General features: G+C 36.0%; 1 protein-coding gene across 1 annotated transcript; it reads right to left on the bottom strand.

Moving 5' to 3' along the window:
• Positions 1-1,305: 1,305 nt before the first annotated feature.
• Positions 1,306-3,160, bottom strand: LOC110775231 (uncharacterized). The gene is made up of 2 exons (XM_021979832.2): positions 2,941-3,160; positions 1,306-2,696 (listed from the first exon to the last, which is right to left on the bottom strand). Exons 1-2 carry the CDS (start codon positions 2,986-2,988, stop codon positions 1,971-1,973), a joined length of 774 nt encoding a protein of 257 aa, XP_021835524.1. The 5' UTR covers positions 2,989-3,160; the 3' UTR covers positions 1,306-1,970.
• Between the last annotated feature and the right edge of the window lie 22,987 nt (positions 3,161-26,147).

Raw genomic sequence — 26,147 nt, 5'->3', positions numbered from 1 at the left:
TAATGATGTGTTCTCTTTACTTTAAAAAAATATCAGTTACAAGTTTGATAATTTTTGGATAAGTTGATATAAATTCCTATCAATTTTATAATTTCAATCATGTGTTATTGTCTTATAAGTTTACTTTTTTAAATCACCAGGTCTGGTCAGGTACAATAAAATATAATAATGTCCTACCAGGTCAAATAGATCACTTCAGATAAGTTCAGGTGTTCTAAGATGCAGATAAACGTAACTTAAGTTTTAAGTCTTCCTTCCTCGTCCATCCCTCTTCCCTCGTCAAGTACTGCCTCAATTATACTCCCTAGATAACTACACCTGCCCATAGTCGCTTTGACACCTTCCCTTCCATCGGAAGTACCATAGCACAACAAGCAGCGCCGATCATTGTCGCTACACAATTGTCACAACTGATTTTCTGACAATATATATTTTCACTAGGGCCAATTTTAGCTAGCCCTAGATTTGGACGAGTGATAAATTCTGCCAAAAATCAATGACAATGGAATTTAGGGAGATGAGAGGGAGTTATCTCCATTCTCCAGTGAGCGCAAAGTAGATTATGGACACATGTATGGAAGGGATATGTTCATAAAATTGGCGGAAGAAGTATAGTAACTCAACAAGTAACAACAATCATAAGGACAATCATAATGGTACTATGGTAGCATAAACTGTTGTTTTCTTTTAGTCTCCCTTAGTTTGAAGAATATTTCTTTGATACGTAGTTTACAAGTTATGTTCAAATATTTTGGTGGAGCATGAGTTGACAAATTGTAACTTGTAAGTAAGGGATGATGATAATTTCAGTTCTTAGGAACAAGGGAGACAATATAATTAATTGAAATAATAACATATAATTGTAGTATACTACTATAAAAGACATGACATTTGAAAAATAAAATTATCCTCTAATATCAGTCAAGCTATAGACAAGAAAATCTAGCATTTTGCACACTTGACATGAGTAAACATGTAAAATCATTGGTATATTTAGCATGCTTATTCCCTTACATGCATAATAAGAGGTCGGGCGAGCGGGCTGGCGGCCGGGTGGGCGGGTCTAATGAGATGCAGCTTTAATGGCAGACACTCAACCTTGAGATAATGGTAGTTATGCTTCATGGCTAGCTAAAGGGGATCACCAGGGTATTGGAGGCATATTCATGATTGATGTTGGTCAGTCTCATTTTTTAACAAATATAATCATTATTAAGAGTTAACTTTAAAAAAGCATCATTACATTGCACAAAAAAGCAAAGACCAAATATCCAAAATCAATAAATAAAGCAAAAACAACCTTAGTATTATATAATTAGGTAAAAATCTTCTTTGATGATTCTTCTCATTACAACCCCCAAATCATCATGTACATCACCATGTGTTTGACATAATGATACATACATATAAAAACATACACACTAATTAAAAATTAGTGAAGAAGGAAAAAAAAGCCAAAAGCCAAATCTTGTTCATAAATCCAAGATGGCCCCCCTCCCATATCTCCTTTGAATGGGAGTATCAAGCATATTACATTACATTACCAAAATTAGGAAAAAAAATTAAGAAAATTAAGAAGAAAAAAAAGAGGTAAAAGTCACCACCACCACACAACAATATAAGTGGTGGTTAGACTTGATGATATTTTGTATCATTTTTTCTCCCTTTCTTTCCCTTTCAAGGGAGAAGTTAGGACATGTTTCTCCTAATTTGTCTAAGACAAACTATATTTTACAAGAACCTAAACCAACCCAACTAAATGATAGGATGGTAAAGTAAAAGGGTAATTAAGTAAATTAACCATCCATCTCCGACACTAGTCTCTCTTTACATGTTCACTAGTGTGGAAAGGGAAAAAAAAAAAAAAAGGATGGGTATTTTTTTTTTTGCTAAAAACTAACATCAAACTTTGACAAGCATCTCACTAAAAATAGTACTAATCTAACTACTAATAGCAGTAAAAGTCAATACTAAACAACTCTTTGGTACTTAGGGGAGGGAATCATTGAGTAATCAAAATGATCTAACCCCCTTTTTGTAGGGGAGTTAGAGTTGGTAATGGTGACTGGTGGAATTTCAATGGAGTCAAGTCTAGGAGGTGGGTGTTGCCATTGAGGAAGCGGGCCCGCTAATAGGAGTGTTTGGAGTAATGGCCCTGCCTCCATGACTGCCTTTAAGAGCTTCCCTTTTTCTGGTAATGGGCGGCGATTGCTGGCTAGTGTTGCTGCTATTTGTGGTGGTAATGCTGGTTGTTGTTGTGGTTGTGTTAAGGCAGGGGAGTTAGTACCACCACCGTGTGGGGAAGAGATTATGCTGCTCTCCTCACACTCAGAAGATGATGAGGAAAAACAGTTAGTTGTTGTGTTAGTATTAGACAAAGAAGCCGCCGCAGCAGCAGCAGATTTTTGCTGCTGTTGCTGCTGCTGCTGCTGATGCTGCAGGCTTTCCTGATGTGGTTGCAGTTGCGGCTGTCGCTGCTGCTGCTGCAGTTGCTGTTGTAGCAGCAGCTTTTCAAGCATTAGCTTTTGGGATTTTGATTGAGCTTCATCTCTTTCCTTAATAGTCATCATCAAGAGATCTTTCATGTGCATCAATTCCTCTTCTTTTTTCATGATTTCTTCTTGAGCAGCTATAACTGTTGCCTCTAACTCCATCCTTGATTGCAAAATGTACTGTCTCATCTCACCCATCATTCCCTGTCAACAAACAAAAACAACAATTCAGTAAAATTTAAGGTAAGTTTTCTAGTACTAAAAATGGGCAAAAGCAAAAAAAAACACTTGATTAGTTGATTTGACAAGTAAAAAAAACAACATTTCACCAATTCCCCAATATATTACTTCTTTGGCGGAAATTGATTTGCAATAATAATAATATCTGCTCGAATTTTCCCTCCAAAAAAACCCAAGAACAAAAAATGATGAGATTTTCGCTGATTACCTCGTCTTCATTGTAGTAAACCCAGCCAAAAGGGCTACATTGCTCCATTTTTTCCTTCCAAATTGATTAGATTAGAGTAAGTGAAGGAGAAAGAAGAGTTGAATGCAGAGGTTTTGTTAAGTGGAGTTGATTTATTTAGAGAGTATAGAATGAAGAAATGGGTTGTGGGGTGGTTTGTCCCCTTATATGGAATAGAGAAGTAGCCACTATTTGCTCTTTTTTTTGCTTTTGGTATATTTGGGCAGATTGCTTTTAGGGATTCATGGGACATATGTTTGGACAAAGACACCAAAAGCCAAAAGCATGCAAAAACACAAATGCGACTTTCCTATTTACTCCAGCTTTTTCTACTCAATATCATTATGCCAAATCTCATCCCATGTTTACTTTATTACTTCTAGGATTTTAGGGGGTTCATATTCATTTTCGAGTACTGGTTATATCTTGTACCCCGGTATATCTAGAGCTATAGTTGTGTGTATTTCATTTGTTGGATTTAATATGAGCAACAAAGAAAGTCATCTTGGGTGTAAATAGCTCTAGGTGAGAAGGTATAAGATAGATTTTGTACATCTTTTCTTCATCCAAAATTTTCGATGTTTTTTGTTCGCAACATACATCTTGTATGAGGCTAAACTTGCAATAATTTATTGTAAGACGCGGATGGTTTGTATTTCTTTTTAGGAGTCACTTAATAGTAGTGTCTCACAATGAATTATTTTAAGTATGATCTATCTCACTTGGGCCTTGTTGATTTCCCATGATTTGGTTGTTTGTTTTGAATGTCAAAACACAAGCTTAGTTTACAATTTTACATCTTCCCATTTCAATGATGGAAGCAATTTTTTATGTTTTACGCTTTCTGTCAAGTGTAATTCTATATCTTATTGATAAAATTATAGTTGTCTAATCTTGTAATGCCTCTCTTTTATTTTCTCTTTAACACTAGACTAGAGGATTTTGTTTTTTGTTTTTTTTACATAGGAGGAAAATATTTTAACTAAACCAATACAATGTAAAATATAGTTGGGGAATGATAAATTTCAGAGAATTGTGTCAATTGACTTGATTAATGAAGCGGAAACGTATTACATTATATACTAAGCTCATGGGCTTGGAGCTTAAGGCAGACACGGCAAACCTAATGACAACAAACTTGGTAACAATATAACTTGGTTTAGGAAACAATCACATGTTTCCTAATCACCCTAAAATACCAAAAATATATCCACAATACTCCCCCTCAAGTTGGAGCGTAAAGATCACTGACGCCCAACTTGGACAGTAGAAATGAGAAAGCCGGAACACCAAGTGCTTTGGTAAATAAATCTGCCAACTGGAATTTAGTGCCAATGTGTGCCATAGAAATCACACCACGAAGTAGTAACTCACGCACAAAATGACAATCAATGTCTATATGTTTTGAGCGTTCATGAAAGACCGGGTTGGACGCGATATGAATAGCTGCCTGGTTGTCACAGGACAGTCGAATTGGTTGACGGTGGTGAACTCCAAGAGAAGACAACAACACTCGTAACCACTTAACTTCAGCACAAGCATGCGCCATGGCTCGATATTCGGCTTCAGCTGAAGAACGAGATACCGTGCTCTGCTTCTTAGTCTTCCAGGAGATTGGTGACTGCCCCAACATCACAAAATATCCACTAACTGATCGGCGGGAGATTGGACAACTAGCCCAATCGGAATCACAATACGCATACAGTTGCAAATTACAATCTGCACGTAACATTAAGCCCTGACCTGGATGTCCTTTTATGTATCGTAAAACCCGAATTGCAGCGTCAAAATGATCTTGTCTCGGACATTGCATAAATTGGGACAAAATGTGAACCGCATAGGATAAGTCGGGTCGTGTGATCGTGAGATAGATTAAGCGCCCAACTAGCCGTCTGTACTGAGCTGGATCTTTGAACAAAGGGCTAGTGGATAGTGCCAATTGATGATTCTGGGGCAATGGTGTTTCAACAGGTTTGCAAGCAAGAAGGCCAGCTTCCTCCAAAATATCCAACGCATATTTACGTTGGTTTATGAACATACCTTCCGACGATCTTGCACACTCAATACCAAGAAAATATTTCAATGGGCCTAGATCCTTAAGGCGAAAACAATCATCCAGGTACCGTTTGAAAGACGTACATAGAGTCGGATTATTCCCTGCAACCAAAATATCATCGACATACACCAAAACAGACAAAATATCGTCCCCTTTTCTGTAAGTGAAAAGTGTATGATCAGCATGAGATTGTTGGAAACCATACTTACGAAGGGAGGAGGTAAGTTTGGCGAACCAATTACGAGGAGACTGTCGTAGGCCATAAAGAGACTTACGAAGGTGACATACCTTACCGGGAGATGCTCCAGAAAAACCCGGTGGTAGGCGCATATACACCTCCTCGTTCAAGTCACCGTGGAGGAAGGCATTATTTACATCTAATTGATGTACTTCCCAATTCCTTGCTACAGCAACTGCAAGAAAAGTACGAACTGTGACCATCTTTGCAACCGGAGCAAATGTTTCTGTGTAATCTTCGCCTTCAGTCTGGTGATTACCAAGAACAATTAATCTTGCCTTATCACGTTCAACTGTCCCATCAGATTTCAGTTTAATTTTGAATACCCATTGACACCCAATTGGTTTCTTGCCGGGAGGCAAGTCAGTTATCTCCCAAGTCTGATTTCTTTCAAGAGCGTCTATCTCATCCCGCATGGCTTTCCGCCATCGTTCATGTTGTGAAGCTTCCTTATAGGACCTGGGCTCTTTGTTAGCACTTAAAGCAGCAACAAAGTTTATATGATTAACATTAAACTTATCATATGTCACATAATATGCTATAGGGAACCGCGTACCTGAGGCTGACGATGGATCGGATGCAGAGGAGATGGGGTGTGTATGACGAGCCGAGTGACAAATGTAGTCTGTATGCCACGATGGAGGGCGGCGCTGTCGTGGTGCTGGAGCATCATTAATAGGGTCGATGCCTCGGGCTCTCGAGGAGAACTAGGGGTCGCAAAAGAAGAAGGAGACTCAGCTAATACGGTCTCGTCATTTAAGAGACGCACACTTGGCATTGGGGATGTACCAGGTTGTTGCCCCTGCTGTCTCGTGTTATTTGCAGGTTGTTTTGTACGAGTTCGCCTTGAGTACACAATAGGAGCAGAATCAGGTGGCTGGGCAGGAGGAGTAGAGTGTGACAGACTCCCCCTGTCGTCGTCAGAGGGTGAGGTAATTGTAGCTGGTACTGGTGTTGTGTACTCGGGATGATAAAAAATACCAAACTCCAAATCTGCATACTCCATATCACAAGAAAGTGGTGGCTGGTCAGTTTGTGAATTTGTAGCAAAAGGAAACACATCCTCCATAAAACGAACATCCCTTGACACAAAAATCTGTTGTGTTTCTAGATCAAATACTCTCCACCCTTTCTTCCCAAAAGGGTACCCCAAAAACACACACTTACGGCTGCGAGGTCCGAACTTATCCTTTTGTCGTGGCTTGTTATGGGCATAGCACAAACATCCGAACACTTTTAACAAATCCATATTCGGAGCCTTGCCAAACAAAATTTCATATGGTGACTTACCTACCAGCAATTTAGTAGGAGTTCTATTAATCAAGTGTACAGCAGCTTGGACACATTCACTCCAAAAACGAAGAGGGAGAGACGCCTGAAACCTCAAGGCCCGAGCTACTTCCAATATATTTCTGTGTTTTCGTTCTACTCGTCCATTTTGTTGTGGAGTACCAACACAAGAAGATTGAAATAAAATTCCCATGTCACCGTAAATATGTTGTAAAGGTGTTGTTGTAAATTCTGTGCCATTATCAGATCGTATAACTTTTACATTCTTGTCATACTGAGTTTTAACCATTGCACAAAAATTACGCAAACAACCAGGTACTTCACTTTTCTCTTTAAGTAAGTATACCCAAACAGCACGGGAGTGGTCGTCAACAATAGTTAAAAAATAATGTGCACTAGAAGATGAAGATTTTGTATAAGGACCCCATAAATCACAATGAATTAATTCAAACAAATCATCTGCTTTATTCTCACTTAAGGGAAAAACGGTACGAGTTTGTTTAGCACGTAAACACACATCACAAGAGTCTAGCTCTTTCTTTATTTTGCTATTACTACTAGCACTACTGACATATGATAAATGCTGACTTGATGGATGACCGAGGCGACGATGCAAAAGAAGAGCCAAGTCCGTTGTTGTAGCATGAGTCGAAATAGGCTAGTCCATTGCACAGAAAACATACACCCCATTCCTTAGCTCACCGAGTCCAATCGCCGTCCTCGTTGTGTGGTCCTGCATAATACACAATCGATCAGTAAAAGTTACAAGGCAATGTGAGTCAAGGATAAGCTGGCCAACTGAAATTAAATTGCATTTAAGATTAGGAACGTATAGCACGTTCCGGAGTATTAATCCATTTCCCATTTTCACACTTCCTTGAGAAACTGCAGCTGTTTGAACTCCATCTGGTAAACTAACAGGGCTATGAGGCATATCAGAGACATCAAAAATATGTTCCAACGTTCCTGTCATGTGGTGAGAAGCACCACTGTCAAGAAGCCACTGACAACCAGGGTTCTTACCAAACAATTTTTCTGATGCTGAAGTCGACTCAAGAAGAGTTAGCAAACGCTGAATCTGATCATCAGTGAAGGCCGGAGTTCCTGCATATGTACTGCCTGTGTGTGCAGCATCAGAATTCTGCTGGGCAGCATTAGCAGATGCTGGTGAGGACGTGTTATGGCCCCGACCACCTGATGATCCCCCTCTGCCACGGCCACCCCTACCACCACGGCCTCCGCGACCGCGTGTGCTTGGAGGGAAACCGATACGCTGATAACAACGTTCATAATTGTGTCCGAATTTACCACAATGGCTGCACGTTGGTGGGGTGGATTGAGAGTGTACAGGGGCTGAATTTGAAGCATTGCTTGGCTGTGGGATGGAGGCAGATTGCACAGCAAAACTGACGATTTCAGATTTGTCATCACGGTCTCGAATAATATTGCTATGACGTTCTTCTTGAGATGCTAAAGAAAACGTCTTGTTCAAGGTGGGAAAAGGATCCATGCTAAGAATCTGAGTACGTAAGCCCTTGTATTGTTCATCATCAAGGCCTAAAACAAAATCATGGGTCTTGTCGCGCTCCACACGAGCACGAATATTAGAGGCAGCCGTACATGTGCAGCCGCAAGTCAGGTCTTCTTTGCCGTATAACTCATCCCATAAAGCCACAAATTTGTTATAATATGATACAACAGAGAGGTCTTTTTGACGAAGTAGGTTGTACTCAGATTTTAATTGATTTACACGAGGACCATTTGAAACACAATAGCGGTCCTTTAAATCAGACCACATATCCTTGGCAATTTTATGAGATACAACACTAGGCTGAATAGATTCATCAACAGAGTTAAATATCCAAGAGCAAATAGTTGAATTATTTGCCTTCCAAGCCACAAATTCAGCACTCTTTTCATCCGTAGGTTTAGCAACATCACCATTAATAAAATCATATTTGTTTTTGCCTTCCAAAGCATTCACAATTGCTTTCTCTCATATATCATAATTATTCTCTTTTAACAGATATTTAGACAGAGAATTATTAGGTCCTTCTGAAGGATGCAAATAATAAATAGAAGAAGCATCATGAATTAACTGGATTTTAGTTCTACCATTGTTACCGGAATCCTCCATGGAAACAGATTATATAGGAAACTGACCAAATTGTTGAGAACTGAAACTCGATTGAGCAAACCATTGTTGCTGCTGCCCTGCGCTGATGTACGATGCGCCAAGAGAGGCTGCAATGGTAGAGGAGCTGCTGAGGGAGCGCTGAAAAGAAGAAAAAAAAATTTGAGGATCAATTAACCATTGGCTGTGATACCATGATAAATTTCAGAGAATTGTGTCAATTGACTTGATTAATGAAGCGGAAACGTATTACATTATATACTAAGCTCATGGGCTTGGAGCTTAAGGCAGACACGGCAAACCTAATGACAACAAACTTGGTAACAATATTCCTTGGTTTAGGAAACAATCACATGTTTCCTAATCACCCTAAAATACCAAAAATATATCCACAATAGGGAACCTTGCTAGCCAAGTTTTAACACGCCTTGGCTTGATTTGGTTTTATTTACAGAGTACAAACTCGTGCTCGAGCTCGAACTCACCTCGATTTTAAAAATCCTTATCGAGCTTGGTTTGATAAGAATTATTCGAGTTTGGGGCAAGCTTCGAGCTTGACAAGGTAAAATATATTGCAACAATACGCACATTAACATATAAATATTAATATTGTATTTAATTTGTTTGGACAAGTTGTGTTGAAAACTTCCTTCTCTTTGTCATCCCGTTGATAAATTCAAATGATACACAGAGTACTCCGTATATCGTATAAATAATTTTACGAGCATCGATTATGACTTATGGGTATTGAGTTTGAGTTTGAGTCGTTTAGTTAGCCAAATATAGTATAATTTTGAACTCCATAACAAACAAATCGACTATTTTGCTGGAGTACTTTTACGTTCTTAGGTAGTCATAACAGGACTGAACAGACAAGTGTGTAGACTGTTGTAGCCGTTAGTTAAGTCTTAAGTGTGAAATCAGTATCAGTAGTTACAAAAAGGGACAGTAGGCCGCCGCAGTGTCATGGCACGTGCAGTATGGGCGTGTGAAATCGCAGGTTCAGTTAATTCTGGTTTAGACCGTTTTGGCTATTATGGTTTGCCTTGACTTGACATCCCTTTCAGCCTGTTTTTACATGGTTAGCTGTTTTCTATTGGAACAGGAAATTATTGTTAAACTACTCATTTTCCAAAAGCAAAGTTTCAAGCCTTTCACTATTTTTGTACATCTACATTCATTATATTATCCACTTCATTTCATTTTTGTATTTTTCATTTGTTTTGTTGAAATAGGAAAACCATCTACGAAAATAATAAAGGTCGCAGCATGTTACCTTTAAGCCATGTCACAATGATGACATGACATGCTTATGTGTCATGATTTAAATTGGAAGCTAAAATATTTAACTTATACGAAGTATAACCTATTAATTATACATGTTACAAAAAAATGTAGGAAAATCTTAATATTCTAATTTGTTTCCTTCTTCGTATCGACTAGGGGTGAAAGTTTGGTAGCAAAAAACCGAAAACCAAACCGAACCGAATAAGAAATTCGGTTCAGATTTTTTCTATTCAGTTCGGTTTGGACTGAGATTTTTAAAAAAATTGGTTTTATGGTTTGGATTGGATTGAAAAGTCTGAAACCGAATAAACCGAACTAAAACCGAATAAACCGAACTTGGCTAAAAAGTATAATAAGGGCCCGAAAATTGGCTAAAAACAAGTATAATTTAGGCCCAAAAACAGGCCCAGATGAAAGACCCATGAAAGTTCGGTTTTATGGTTTGGATTGGACTGAAAATTAAAAACACGGTTTGGTTTGGATTAAAAGATTATTTGGTTTGGATTCGGTTTCAAAAAATGAAAACCGAATTAGTTCGGTTTGGATTCAGTTTGGGCCTTAATCCAAACTGAAAACCGAACTTTCACCCTTAATATCGACTACCTTATTTACATGTTTTCACAGTAAAAAAATATTGCATTGATAGTAAAAATATTCTAATGACGCACAACCTACGTGGCGCCTATATGGACCAATTAAACTCCGACTTTAATTGTTGCAATTTACGACCTTTATCGTCACCCAACCATTTGATTATGCTTCTCCTTTTCTGACTAATTTGCAACAATTTTAATTTTAAACTATTCAGATTTATATACGAACTTTGACTATATTTCTTTTACTAATAACGTTATCATGTAAAATATTACTACCTCCATTATTTTAGCTTGTCCCTTTTGGAATAGTCTACGAAGTATTATTTGAAGAGATATAAATAATTAAGTTATAACTTCATACAGAGTACAAGTTAAGAGAATATTATACCTAAATTCGTTCACAACTGCAGTACGATACAGATCATACTACGTATGTTCTAATAAGTTGATACGATTTCTACAAATTCTTACTCCGTATAATTTGAGAGAGCAACTTTCAGCGAAAAGAAAAAGTCATACGGAGCACCTCGTATAAATACTACAAAAGCTTTTGTGTAAGACCGTCTAACAGTTAGACCACTTTTTTTATACTAACTAAACTAGTGTAAAACATAACTGTATTTAATAAAATCATAACTAATTGAATAACAAAATAGTTAAGGTATAAAGAGAAATAGTTAAAGTTAAGAGTCGAATAGTTATTATTTTCGAACAAACTTATTAGTAACTAAAACTCATAAAATCTTAACCAATTGATCTCATTGCTTAACTAATCAGTTTCATTGTTTAACTAATTGGTTCAGTGCTTACTAATAGTTTCAGTGACATAACTAATTGATTTCGTTGCTTAACTAATTGAATTTCAAACTTAACTAATTGATTTCAGTGGTTAACTAATTAGTTGAAGTGCATGCATAAAAGTGGTCTAACAGTTAGACCGTCTTTCTTAAAAGTTTGTATAAATACTATGACTATCATATACGGAGTAGTAGTGTAGTACAAGTCTACAAGTTCGATCCAGCAATAGTTTCAAAGTTTTTCTTTACCATTATACTCCCTCCGTCCCGGAATACTCGCAACGGTTTGACTTTTTGCACTATTCACATAATTCACTTTGACCCTACTTTATTTATAGTATATGAAACTAAGTATTAGCACATAATATATTGTTGGCTTCATCTTAATATATATTTTCAAAATATTAATATTTTATAAGTTTTTATACTATATAATTGAAAATATTGATGGTCAAAGTTGTGCATTGGCAAGCGTGTCCGGTCAAACCGTTGCGAGTATTCTGGGACGGAGGGAGTAGACCAAGTACGTACTTTATGTCAAAAAAAAATTAGAACAAGTACGTACAAGTATATATTATTTGGGAGATTTTATTAAGAAAAGCACATACCTAGTGGATAGTATCATAGTAATGTAGAATTTTATCATGAACATTATGTTCTAAGGTACTCCTTCTGTATTTATTTAAGGGATACACTTGCATTTTCCGCCGTATTTATTTAAGAGATACACTTGCCATTTTTAGTAACTTATCAACCCCACCATCTAATTAAATAATCTATCTACACCCCATCCCCACCCACAATCCCCTAAAATGACATGGTCCCCACTTGTTTTACTTATTAAAATACTACCCAACCCCACTTGTTTTATTACTTTATTTCATTCAATTCTTTTCTTAATACCCGTGCCCGACCAAATGTATCTCTTAAATAAATACGGAGGGAGTATCTCTCTTTTAAATTAAGCATAACTCATTACATTTTTTTTTTACAAAAAAAAAAATAAACATAACTTATTACTCCGTACTATTATTATCGCTTACCAAACATTTGGTTTGTACGTCTACTTCTTAATCGAAGTCAAATACACATGCATATTATGCTTTCAATGGCATAAATGTGGAACTATCTACAACAACTTGGCCATTTTCGTATATTTATTTACGAGGGGAACTCTTAATACAATTTTCTTAACAGCCAAGAAACCCCAAATATATTGTAAAACTATAAAAAAAAAAAAAAAAAATCATTTTTGCTATTGAATATGGATAGTAATCAATCTAGGACTGCATGTGTGTCTCAAATTATAAATTTCCATGGATTAATTTACTATTTATTCAAATATGCATACATATAGTAATTGGTCAACCGACTAAATGATTAAAGGCCTCTTATCTACGTTAAGCTTTTTTTGTATACAATATAATATAAAGCATGTCCTTTGATTTGCCCTTCTAGACTTGCTAAAGTTCATTCTACGTATCACTATTTTTTTTAAGATAACATATACCCGTACGTATATTGATTACTGATTACTTGTGTTTTTCTACTTTTCTTCCTTCGAACAATTTACTGATTACTCGTTTTCAAATTGTGTGTGTGTGTTTTTTTTTTTTTTTTGTCTTTTTTTTTGGCATAAGAGCGGCAAGCTAGCCACTCCTACAGTATCATGTACCATGCAAAATTCTCACTAGTGTTTTCGAAATATAATGTTAATTAGGAGCCTTTAAAGGAGGTGTGGAGCAAAATTAAAGGCTCGAGATAATTGGTACCTGTTGGTGTTTACTCACCTACTACTACTGCTTCCCTTCTGCTCTCTGCAGTCCTACACCACAAGCATCTAAACAGCTCGAGGCAACCAAACAACAGCAATGCAACATTCTAGAAGCTTCATGATGACATCACAGCTCTAACAACTTTCTCATTCTGTTATGGATTCTGTTATGCATCATGTAATGACATCATTCTTGTAACTGATTCTCTCCTAGCTTGTAACAGCTGATGTGTACATATAAGGCCATCTTATTGGTTGAGCCACATCATCACACTTGTATATATATATATGTTGCTTGCTGTAATTCGTTTAATTCATTTCAATAAAAAGAAAGCTTTAGCTAAATTCTGTTTCCTTATTCTCTCTCCCTCTTTCTAATCAGCAAGCTGATATTTAGCTTGTGAAGAAATCAACCCAAAGTGGTGATTTCTGATATGGTATCAGAGCAGATGATCGTATGATCCTGCTGCAAATTCCTCCTAGCTTTGTTCATAGTTTGATCAATTGATCATAAATTTTTCTGATCAAAATTCTTCGAAGAGATTGTGTGTTTCTGTTAGCAAAATGCCTGCAGATCAGCAAGAACCTTCTCAGAATCCTAACTCTGCTTATTATCTAAGCAATAGTGATTTGAATGCCACAAAATTAGTGAGCATTGAATTTGAAGGAAAATGTTTCAGTGATTGGAGAAGGTCAATGATGATTGCACTTTCAGCCAGAAATAAATTGTGTTTTGTTGATGGCAGTTTGAATCAGCCAGCACCAAATTCTGCAAATTACAGAATATGGATCAGGTGTAATGATCTAGTAATCTCTTGGATGCTAGCTTCTCTTGAGCCAAAGATTGCTAGGAGTGTTCTTTATCTCAAAACTGCAAGAGCAATTTGGCTTGAGTTGGAAGATAGATATTGCAGGGAATCTGGTCCTCAACTGTTCTCAGTTCAACAACAATTGAGTGAGTTAACACAAGGAGATGAAGAAGAAGTAGCTAGTTTCTTCACAAAGATCAAAATGCTATGGGATCAGCTAGATGGACTAGAGCCATTACCTGTTTGTGTTTGCACTGGATGTAGCTGCACACTCACACAACAGTTGCTCAAAACACAGCAGAATCAAAGGCTAATTCAGTTTTTAATGAAGCTGAATGACAAATATGAGCATCCTAAGAGCACTATACTTATGATGAGTCCTTTACCTACAATTTCAAAGGCATATGGACTGCTCCTTCAAGAAGAACAGCAGAAAGAAATACACAATCACAAACATCAGTCACACACAGAGTCCACTGCATTTAATGCTAGGAGATTTGACAATAAACCTTACAAAGGACCATACAACAACAACCCTAATTCTCAGAATACAGGAACTGGAAATCAATACAAAAATTTCACCAACAGAAACAACCTATATTGTGAACATTGCAAGATGAAAAATCACACAATTGACAAGTGTTGGAAGTTACATGGGTATCCTAAAGATTTCAAGGGAAAAGGAAAAAGAATAGCAGCAGCAGCTCAGTTAGATGAGTACATTCCAACAGCAAACAAGACAGATGAAGGATCAGGAGTAGTTCATGCTACTTTCACTGAAGATCAGTACACTCAGCTGATGCAATGCTTGCATACTCAACAAGTTGCTAGTCAAGCAGAGAATTCTAGCTCTCACTCTCTTGGTCTAGCAACTACCTATCAACCTCAAGGTACATTCTGTCTCATGTCTAAATTTAATAGAAATTGGATTTTAGACAGTGGAGCCAGTGATCACATGTGTTCTGATTTGTCTTTATTCAAATCTTTTGAACCTGTGATTGATGGTAAACATTCAATAACTATACCTGATGGTACTGAACTCCAAGTGAAACATAAAGGTATCATTAATCTGAGTGGAGGAATCACACTCAGAGATGTTCTTCATGTTCCAACTTTCCAGTTCAATCTGATTTCTATATCAAAATTGTGTCATGATACAAACTGTTCAGTTTCATTTACAAGTGGTGAATGTCTTATCCAGGACCATTCCAAGAACAAGCATACTCTGCTTGGTAAATTGGAGAAAGGTCTATACAGTTTAAGTGAGGAATTCTTGGTGACAGAATCCAATATAGCACCTCCTAAATGTGCACTTTCTTCTACCAGTTCAGCTGAAGTTCAAGAAGCCAAATTATGGCACCTAAGACTAGGACATATGTCATTTGGCAAAATAAAAAACCTACAAGGTGTAAATGTACAGGGTTGTATAGCTGAATCTTTCTGTCAGATTTGTCCTCTAGCAAAGCAGACTAGATTTCCATTCCCAAATAGCTGTATTAAGTCTACTAGACCTTTTGAACTATTACACATTGATGTATGGGGGCCATATTCAGTTTTAGATTTTTCTGGATGTAATCAATTTCTTACTATTGTTGATGATTACACCAGAATGACTTGGACATATTTCATGAAAAATAAAACAGATTCAGTCAAGATTATGTCTCAATTTTTCATTGATGTTGCAACACAGTTTGAACTATCAGTCAAATATATTAGGTCAGATAATGCTCTTGATCTTACTGAAGGAAAAATGAAGGATTTGTTCCTTAGCAAAGGCATACTACATCAAAAGAGTTGTTCTTATACTCCTCAACAAAATGGTGTTGTGGAAAGAAAGCACAAACACCTTCTAGAAACTGCTAGAGCTTTAGCTTTTCAATCAAAGCTACCTGACAGACACTGGAACCACTGTATTCTTACTGCAACATATCTGATAAATCGAATGCCCTTGAAAAGCATTGACTTCTGCACTCCTTATGAAAGACTATACAAAACCAAACCTGATCTTTCTCACTTGAGAATATTTGGTTGCTTATGTTACATAACCACACCTAAGATCCACAGATCCAAGTTTGACAAGAGAGCAGAACCATGTGTTTTCTTAGGTTATCCACCAAACCAGAAGGCTTATAAAGTCCTAAATCTAGCTACCAACAGCTTGATCATTTCCAGAGATGTAACTTTCTATGAAAAACATTTCCCTTTCCATTATTCCTCTTCTCCCAAACAGGCATATTCTAACCAATTTTTTCTTCCTATTACCACTCCATTTACAGATTCTAATCCTATCTCTTCTCCTATACTAGACAACCTTCATTCTCCATCTGCTTCACCATCCCCAATATCAACACCAATATCAACACCTTCTTCTCTCACTCACACTTCTGAACATTCTCCATCTCATATTTCTATCTCTTCTCCCACAGAACCACCTGAACAACCTCAAAGAAAATCAACAAGAGTTTCAAAACCACCCTCTCATCTCAATGATTTTGTGTGTTCAAAACCTGTGAAACATTGGTGTAATTTGGTTGCATATGATAGCCTCCCTGAGCAACAGAAGACCCTTATTGCTGCTCACATGGATTACATTGAACCAACTTCTTATCAAGAGGCAGCCACAGACTCCAATTGGTTAGTTGCTATGGAAAAGGAAATCACAGCATTGAACAACAATCATACTTGGGATTTTGTTTTGCTTCCCAAGGGCAAGAAAGCTATTGGCTGTAAATGGGTGTTTCGAATTAAAAAGAATGCAGATGGCACCATTGAAAGATACAAAGCCAGATTGGTAGCTAAGGGTTTCACACAAAAATATGGCATTGATTACCATGAAACTTTTTCTCCTGTTGTCAAAATGTCAACTATTAGATGCATCATTTCTCTTGCTGCCAGCAGAAACTGGAAATTGTTTCAACTTGACATCAACAATGCTTTTCTACATGGTAATCTAGATGAGGAGGTTTATATGAAAGTTCCTGAGGGTGTTTCAGCTCCTACTGGTCATGTCTGCAAGCTTACAAAATCTTTGTATGGTCTAAAACAAGCTTCTAGGCAGTGGTTTGCTAGACTACTTGATGAATTGAAATCCCAAGGGTACACTCAGAGCAAAAATGACTACAGCTTATTTATTAAACATGATTCTTCTGATATCACCATAGTTGCTGTCTATGTTGATGATATTATTATCACAGGATCAAATGAAACCACCATTGATGCTCTCAAAGCTCATTTACATCATACTTTCAGTATTAAGGATCTTGGTCTCCTAAATTTCTTCCTAGGGATTGAAGTTACTCACACTGCTGAAGGTTACATTCTTACACAAAGAAAGTACACAAAGGAAATGCTTAGTGACTGTGAACTTGATATCTCTAAGCCTGTTGTCACTCCTTTTCCTCTCAATCTCAAACTGACTACTGAAGGTCAAGCATGCCCCAATCCTGATCTTTACAGGTGTTTTGTTGGCAAACTTAATTTTCTCACTCACACCAGACCTGATTTGGCTTTTGCTGTTCAGTCTCTCAGCCAATTTATGCATGCCCCAACCACTTCTCATCTTGATGCCCTCACTCATACTCTCAGATATGTTAATCACACAGCTGGGCAAGGAATTCTCCTAAAGGCTACTGAACAGCTCACTTTACAAGCATTTTGTGACTCTGATTGGGCTGCTTGCCCTACCACCAGAAGATCTGTCACTGGTTATATTCTTCTTCTTGGAAACTCACCAATCAGTTGGAAATCCAAGAAACAATCTACAATTTCCAGGAGTTCTTCTGAAGCAGAATACAGGGCTATGTCTCAAGCAGCTAGTGAAGTGACTTGGATTGTTAGATTGCTCACAGAATTGGGTATTCATGATCTACAACCAGTTCACCTTCATTGTGATAACCAATCTGCTTTGCATATTGCCAAGAATCCCATTTTCCATGAGAGAACTAAACATATCGAAGTTGACTGTCACTTCACTAGAGACAAGGTTCTTGAGGGCTTAATTCATCTAAGTTATCTTCCTACTTCTAATCAATTAGCTGATATTTTTACTAAAATCCTTCCTGGTCTACAGCATAGGGTTTTATCCTCCAAACTTGGCATGGTAAATTTTCTTCCCACCCCAAGTTTGAGGGGGGGTGTTGGTGTTTACTCACCTACTACTACTGCTTCCCTTCTGCTCTCTGCAGTCCTACACCACAAGCATCTAAACAGCTCGAGGCAACCAAACAACAGCAATGCAACATTCTAGAAGCTTCATGATGACATCACAGCTCTAACAACTTTCTCATTCTGTTATGGATTCTGTTATGCATCATGTAATGACATCATTCTTGTAACTGATTCTCTCCTAGCTTGTAACAGCTGATGTGTACATATAAGGCCATCTTATTGGTTGAGCCACATCATCACACTTGTATATATATATATGTTGCTTGCTGTAATTCGTTTAATTCATTTCAATAAAAAGAAAGCTTTAGCTAAATTCTGTTTCCTTATTCTCTCTCCCTCTTTCTAATCAGCAAGCTGATATTTAGCTTGTGAAGAAATCAACCCAAAGTGGTGATTTCTGATAGTACCCTAGCTATCTTGCAGAATCCGGTTTTTTTTGGTATAAGCTTAAATGTTTAGGTAAACTATATTATTATATTAACCAACACTCTCTAATTTGTTTCGTCAAGGATATACTAAATGATGTTAGTTTCCTGGCCCACTAATTATTACAGCGATAAAGTACGTCACTAGTCACTACAAAAATTTGTATCTTTAACGACAACCTAATTACGACGGGTCAAAAATTTCGTTGCAAAAGCCTTTTGCGACGGGGCTTACAACCAAACAAAGACGGGAAACAACCGTCAGAAATGTCTTTTACGACGGGTTAACGATGGGATTTTCCATTAACGACGGCCCCCTTTTATGACGGGTTCGCGACAGGAAATCCCGTCATTAATCAACGATTAATGGGCTTTAACGACGGGATTTCCCGTCGTTAATGTTACAATTTTTTGTAGTGTGCCCATGTAAGTCCTCGTGTCCCGTGCCCTAACGTCGTGATTTAAATGGGTCAAGGAAAAGTCGTGCCGTGTCAATACGTGTCTCTCTTCTATAAATGAGGATCATTTGCGACCCATCCCACGTTCCGTGTCGGGCGCATCCTAGCGAGCTCCCTTACTAATTTTAAGATTTTTTGGTTAATTGCTTAAAAAATAATTGTGTCGGCGTGCGAGCCGGGTCAGGTCGTGCTCGTGTTGGACATACCAAATTTCTAAAATGATACTTAAGCACGCGCATCCTATGACCCATCGACATGGATGTCGTGTTAACAACGGGCTTTGGGTGGTGCCGAACTAACTTTGCGTTACACTCAGGCAGTCCGCGTGCTGGCTCAGCCCATACTCATCTCTACTCTGATACCCACAACTAGAGTGGTCTTTTAGGTAATATAAGGTCGGGTTCAACTTAGGTAGTTGTATAGGCCGGTCAAATTCTACACATATCATCTCTCACGATTCACGATGAGTCATGTTGTGCTAGGTCAGTTCACATCCACCCACCATATTGTCAACTTCGAATTTGAGTCAGGTCAAATTATGTGCGAGTTATGTCCAGTTGTTTTTCCTTTTGAGTTCATGATGGAATCGATTAGAGTACAACTGGATTTGGGTTAATTTTCAAGTCTGTTTGACGTTGAGTAGGGTTTGAGATAAGTATATGGTAAGTAACTTTGGGTTCCAGTCAAGTTTGAGTTAGATTGTCATTAGGTCATAAAACATTCAAGTCTGATTCATTTTGGATTTAGGTCAAGTTCAGATTAATGTGTCATTCGTCTAATGTCAAATCAAACTTGATCCGATAACTATCAAGTCGAATCATTATGGGGTAGGTCAAGTTTGAATGGGATCACTTTAGAAAGGTCAAGTTTGAGTCATTATTTTTTATTTGAATGGGACGGTAGAAAACGTTGTTCAAGTTACTTTAAGATCAATTTTATACGAATCGAGTTTTTCTCAAATCATTCGAAGTACCCCGTAGTACATTTATTAGTGAAATATTCGTATAATTACAAAATGATTTTGCAGGTTGATGTCATTTAAATCACTAAAAGTTCAAATTTGATTTTGAACAAGTCTGATTTTATTTTTAAAACAGACATTATAAATGACACGTGTCACGTCCTGGTGAAAAAAAAATTCCGTCATTTTTTTTTATTCATTTATTTGTTCCCGTAATCTTTTTATGAAAAAGATTCTGTATATCTATTTTACATTATATTAAATCAGAAACTAGAAATGACACGTGTCACTTACTGGTGAATGTTTTTTCGGTCAAAACTTATTTTATAATTCTTTTATTTGTTTCAATAACCTTTTTGTAGAAAAGATGCAGTATATTTTACTAAAAATTTATTAATCTTTTGAAAATCTGTCAAAATCTTTTGCACTCCATACTACTTTGTTTTCAAACAATTCTTTGTTACTCAAATATTTTATAAAAAATTGTCAAATATATTATAATTTTATAATACCCGTGCGTGTACGAGACCTAATCTAAATTTTATACTATTCTATATTTCTATATGAGAAACAATAAATATTGTGTAGTTGTTTTTTTTATAATAGGGAATTGAAATATCGTATTGTTGTTGGATATACTTGGATTTGATTAATATTTTCCATTTCGTCAAAAAATATACGGAGTACTGTGTTTAGAATGGTTAAACGGGTTGATTGGGTCAGGGATCCATAAAGTTCGGCTTATGGTCGACCCAACGGGATGAGAGATTTTAAAATGCGTATTATATTTTGATTAATTTGGAAAATAAATATACAAAATATGTGTATAAATTAACAAATCTTCATACACAAGTATATATTAGTTAAATTCAACCATAGAATGACGTATAATTCAAATTAAAATCATATTACACCCAACAATAGTAACAACATGTGTTAATGTTTTTAAAATTCTTCGTAATCTTATTTATTACTATAAATACAATGATTTCTAATCGGTTGGGTCAAAACAAGTTCGGTAGGATTTTGACACATTACGTTTCAGATTGTTCGGGTTCAGATAAAATCGAATTATGAATCAAAAAATCTTGTTCAAGGTCCATTATTTACGGATCGAATTCGGATCGATTTCTGACAATTATAACTGTGTTGCATTGGTTAAGAATCTGTGTTCGAGAATACTCCGTATATTTTTGGCATTGGTTAAGAATCTGCGTTGCAAGTTGAGAAAGAAGTTGCCACCGAAACGCGTAAAAAGATAGCATTTGGTAGGACATACTTCGTACGTGGGTGGGTCCCACATCTTTTTACAACAATTGTTACCTCCTAATGGACATTAACGGCTTCTCTCTTTGACCACCACTTCCATTTTAACTAATTGTGTTAGTAGTTAGTTACTTTAGTTTTGTATTAATATAGCCTTAGTAATGCTCAATTTGCAATTGCCCATGAAGAACAACAACATCAATGCAGAAATAAGCGTGTGGGTCCTTAGGTTAAAATAATAAAATTGATAACCGAGTTGGTTTAGCAAATTCGTTGCTCACTTTGTCTCTTAATTAATTAGTTGAGGGTTCGAATCTCAGTTTTTAAGAACGGAAAAGATAAGCGGTCATTTCTTTACCCAATAATAGGAGCACATGAGGTGAGTGGATTGTACGCTGATATTAACGGTGAACATCGTATTCACCCAAAAAAACAAGTATTTATCGATTTTGTTTTAAAATAGAAATACCGAAATACTATATATATATCTGAAACCAACTTTTGAGATTAGTAGCATGATTATCGAGTTATATTGATGACTCAAGATGTTTGCTAGCGATTCAAAAGATTTGCTTTCCTAGGCACTAGCTAGCTCATAATATTGTTATACTTCCAATTCTTTCTCTATCTTCCAAAGTCCATATGTTACTCACTAATTAGAGCAACTCTAATGGTGGGCTATAAGGTGATGTAGCTAAGCTTGTCACATCATATTTCTATCTACAATTAATTTAAGCTACAAACTTTCACATTGGTGGGCTACAATCCCTTGTAGCTCCATGTAATATTTAAATCATATCTCATTTTATTTTTTGAGTTACCTGCCCAAAATAGCTACAATGTTTTAGTAGCTGTTGATGTCATTATTGCAACAATGGTGGGCTACCTGCTCATATATTCTTTTTTCGTGAGCAGATCCATTTTCCAACCATTGAAGTCGCTCTCACTACTCGACTTCAGCTCCATCTCTTGTAAGAAAATCACAACTAAATGACTAATAGCGGATTTGGCACAAAAATACCTCGTTTGATGGTCCAAGCAAGGATAACTAAACAAATAAACGCAGACAACCTTTTCTGAAATTAATGTTTTCCAAAATAATAGGAACATTTTACCTTTTCACGTTTGTCTATGTAAATATTGGGACATTAATATCTATAATTTTGTATCCGTAAAAATTATAAAAAGTTGATATTCCAAAAGTACACATCGAGACGAATCAAACAAGACCTCACACGACTATATTTTACTTACCCATAATAATAGTCAAATTTATGATAGTGTCAAAAGTGAAGCGTCTCCCTTATTTCAACACGGAGGGAGTATACATCTTCGTTTTTGAGTCAAAAAATTGCTCGAAATTTTAGGCCTTTCTTATGTGGCCCTTGCTAGGTGCCCCGATTTCACTAGCCCATATAACGAGGGCGTCAAAATCGCAGCCATGCATGTATTATGAAATACATGCCATGGGCTTGTTTGTAATTTCCCAGCCATTTTGAAATTGTTGAATAGTCAACCCCGTTTGCCAACTTGGATCCTATGAATACCATTTTAAAATATTTAGCACCATTTTTGTGATATTAATACCACTTTATAAAATTTAGTACAAAACGAGTACCATTTAAAAAAAGTTTAGTACCATTTTTGTAATACCAATACCATTTTTGTAATACCAATACCAACTCAGCAATGCCAAATCACCACCCCGTTTTACAAATTTACAATTCTGTTATACATTTCCCCCCAAAAATATTTAACATTTACATTTATCTTTTTATTTGGAGTTGGCATGTTTTTACAAATATATGCCAGGCATGTATTTGGACTTCCTCCCATATAACAGGGTTGCCTCTACCTTTTCTTTCAAAAATTTACAAAAATTTGGGTTTGATGGGCTTGAAATAGTCAAACTTCTATCCGACTTTCTCTTTCATTTGTTCATATTTTTGTTGCAAAAGAGTTCAACCATTCAACTACAATCAAATGAACCATGTATGATGTAAATAATTTTTAAAGCCGCAACGTATAAATCGATGAATCGTCTCATGATAATAACTACATCCTCCGTATTTTTTTAAGAGATACACTTGGCCGGGCACGGGTATTAAGAAGAATAATTGAATGAAATAAAATAATAAAGCAAGTGGGGTTGGATTGATATTTTAATAATTAAATATGTGGGGACCATGTCATTTTGGTGAATGGAGGGTGGGTGAGTTTATGAAAATATTTGTTTAATAGGATGGTGGGTGATATGGTATATTAGATGTATTATTTAATTAGATGGTGGGGTTGAAAAGTTACTAAAAATGGCAAGTGTATCTCTTAAATAAATACGGTCGGAAAAGGCAAGTGTATCTCTTAAAAAAATACGGAGGGAGTAGTAAGGAAATATTTAATACTACCAATTGCCCGTTGGTTCACTGGTGATTGGGGCTGAACTTGGTAGGGAGAACTCGTGTTCGATCCCCCGCAACAACAATTGGGAGGGGACTGGAACCTATCCACCCAGAACTCGCTCCGAATTCGGATTAGCTCTAAGGGTGAACCGGGTGTTAACACCAAAAATATTTAATACGAAGTGGTAACTTTTGTGTAAGACCGCCTTATCAAAAAGGCCACTTTAATTGTTTAACTAATTGTTTACATTGTTTAACTAATTGGTTACATTGCTTAACTAATTAATTTCAGTGTTTAACTAATTGGTTTTATTGTTTAACTAATTGATTTCATTACTTAACTTATATAACACCAAGGTGATCTTTTATGTAAGACCGCCTTATATAAAAGTTTGTAAATACGAAGTATGTAACCATCCTAGCTTCATTGAAACTGCAATTATGTACTACGTGTATATGTATTTTTTAGAACCAAATTTCTTTCGTAGATGTAGCATGACTTTTTACGACCCAAATATTTTTTTATATAGAAAAATTCCTAAATAGTGTAAAAGAATCTAGAGTGATAATCTTTTCTTTTTGTAGTGATTCCTTCGGTCTCCAAATCAGATACTTGATTAATATTTTGATACATTCTTGGATAACAAACCACAATATGCAACGCATTTGTAGTCTAGTGGGGATTACTTCAGACAGCCCTGGTCCTGACATTTTGAGGGCCCTAGGCAAAATAAGGGATTAGGGCCCCTTCCGAAATGATATGTCTTTAACTGAAATGTTATCATTTTTTTGTTAAATTCATTATATTGTTGAATTCAAATTAATAAAATATTATTATATATCCTTTGTAGGATCCTAGAATTCAAAATCATGTTCTAGTCAACCTCTTGAAGTATTTCAATAAAATAAATACTTACTTAATTACAAAATAATTAATATGCATAAAGAGATTTTTAAAAAATAAATAAAATAAAGGTTTATTTCGAGCATATAAAAGTATTAGTTAATTTTTTCATCATTAAAATTTGATATCTATTTTAAAACTTATAGATCCATAGTCCATCAAATAAGCATTTTTTTCACCAACATATAGTTACATCAATTAGAACTGAGTATTAAAAGTCAAATACTACGCACATAAACTCAACGTAAAACTTAATTATCTTGTAAATGATTAAAGGACAGAGCTAATACAATTAAAGGGTTTAAATATTGAGACACTATATGTAAAAAGTATTATGAATGAGAAAATTAGTTGCTAAAAAATAAATTTAAATAAAAAAATTACAGTGTAAGCTAACAAACATAAAAATAAAAATATTGAAAAAGTTAAAAAAAGAAAAGAGTTGAACAAATAAAGGAAGATGGAAATCAAAAAGAAAAACAAAATAATAAAGACAGAGAGGAGAATCAAACTCTAGACCTATGATAGGTATCAAAACTTTAACACCTACTACGTACTTTCTACCAATGAGCCAATTAAGGAACTAACATGTGTATTTAATGTGTTGTTTTATACTAGTACTAATTAACTGGACATGCTATTATTTTGGGCCCCTTTCCGCCTTGGGCCCTAGGCGGTCGCACCCATCGCCTACCCCCTAGGGTCGGGCCTAACTTCAGATATCAATATATGTACCATAAAGAGCAAAAATTTGCACCCACTCACCAACATTGAATAAGTAAAAGAGTGATGATAAAGGTCGTAAGTTGAGACAATATTTAGTTGTTGAAATGCAATATTTTTACCATAAGAAAATGTAAATTAGGTAGTTTTTTTTTTTTTTTTGACGGAAAACATTATCACTTACTTTCTACCAATGAGCCGAAATAAGGTAGTCGATATAAAGAAGTAAATAAATTAGAATATTAAGATTTTCCTTCATTTTTTTTTTGTAACATGTATAATAAGTTATACTTCCTCCGTTTCTCAAAGTTCTTTACGCTTTGGAATACGTATCCAAAATATGAAAACTTTGACCGTAAATTCTCACTATTATATACATCAAAACATTACATGTAAGATCTTGTTAGATTGGTCTCGGTATGTATTTTCATAGTATCAACTTTTTATATATAATTTTTTCACATACAAAATTGGATATATTAGTAGTTAAATATTGCATTGCAGACCGTGCAAATAGTAACTGTAAAGAACTCTCTGAAACGGAGGTAGTATAAGTTAAATATTTTAGTTTCCAATTTAAATCACGACACATAAGCATGCCATGTCATTATTGTAACACGGCTTAAAGGTCGCATGTTGCGACCTTATCATTTTCGAATCTATTCTTTGTACTTGGAAGATTATCACATATTAATATAGTTCTTCGTTTTTGCGTAGAAGATTATCACATTGTCCCATTCTCTTGTTTAGTAACAAAATTCCTCACAAAGTCTATTTACTTTACCCCAAACCCACATGCCAAAAAAATAAAACTACATACTCAATAAAACTCTAAACAAAGTGAATTGAAGGTGGGGGATATTTTTTACGCATAGCACACCCGGTTCACCGGAGCTTAGCTCCGA

The sequence above is a fragment of the Spinacia oleracea genome, chromosome 1 (genome assembly GCF_020520425.1).
Source record: "Spinacia oleracea cultivar Varoflay chromosome 1, BTI_SOV_V1, whole genome shotgun sequence".
Lineage (NCBI taxonomy): Eukaryota > Viridiplantae > Streptophyta > Magnoliopsida > Caryophyllales > Amaranthaceae > Spinacia > Spinacia oleracea.
The sequence above is the reverse complement of the archived record's forward strand: the minus strand, read 5'-3'. Positions and strand labels throughout refer to the sequence as shown.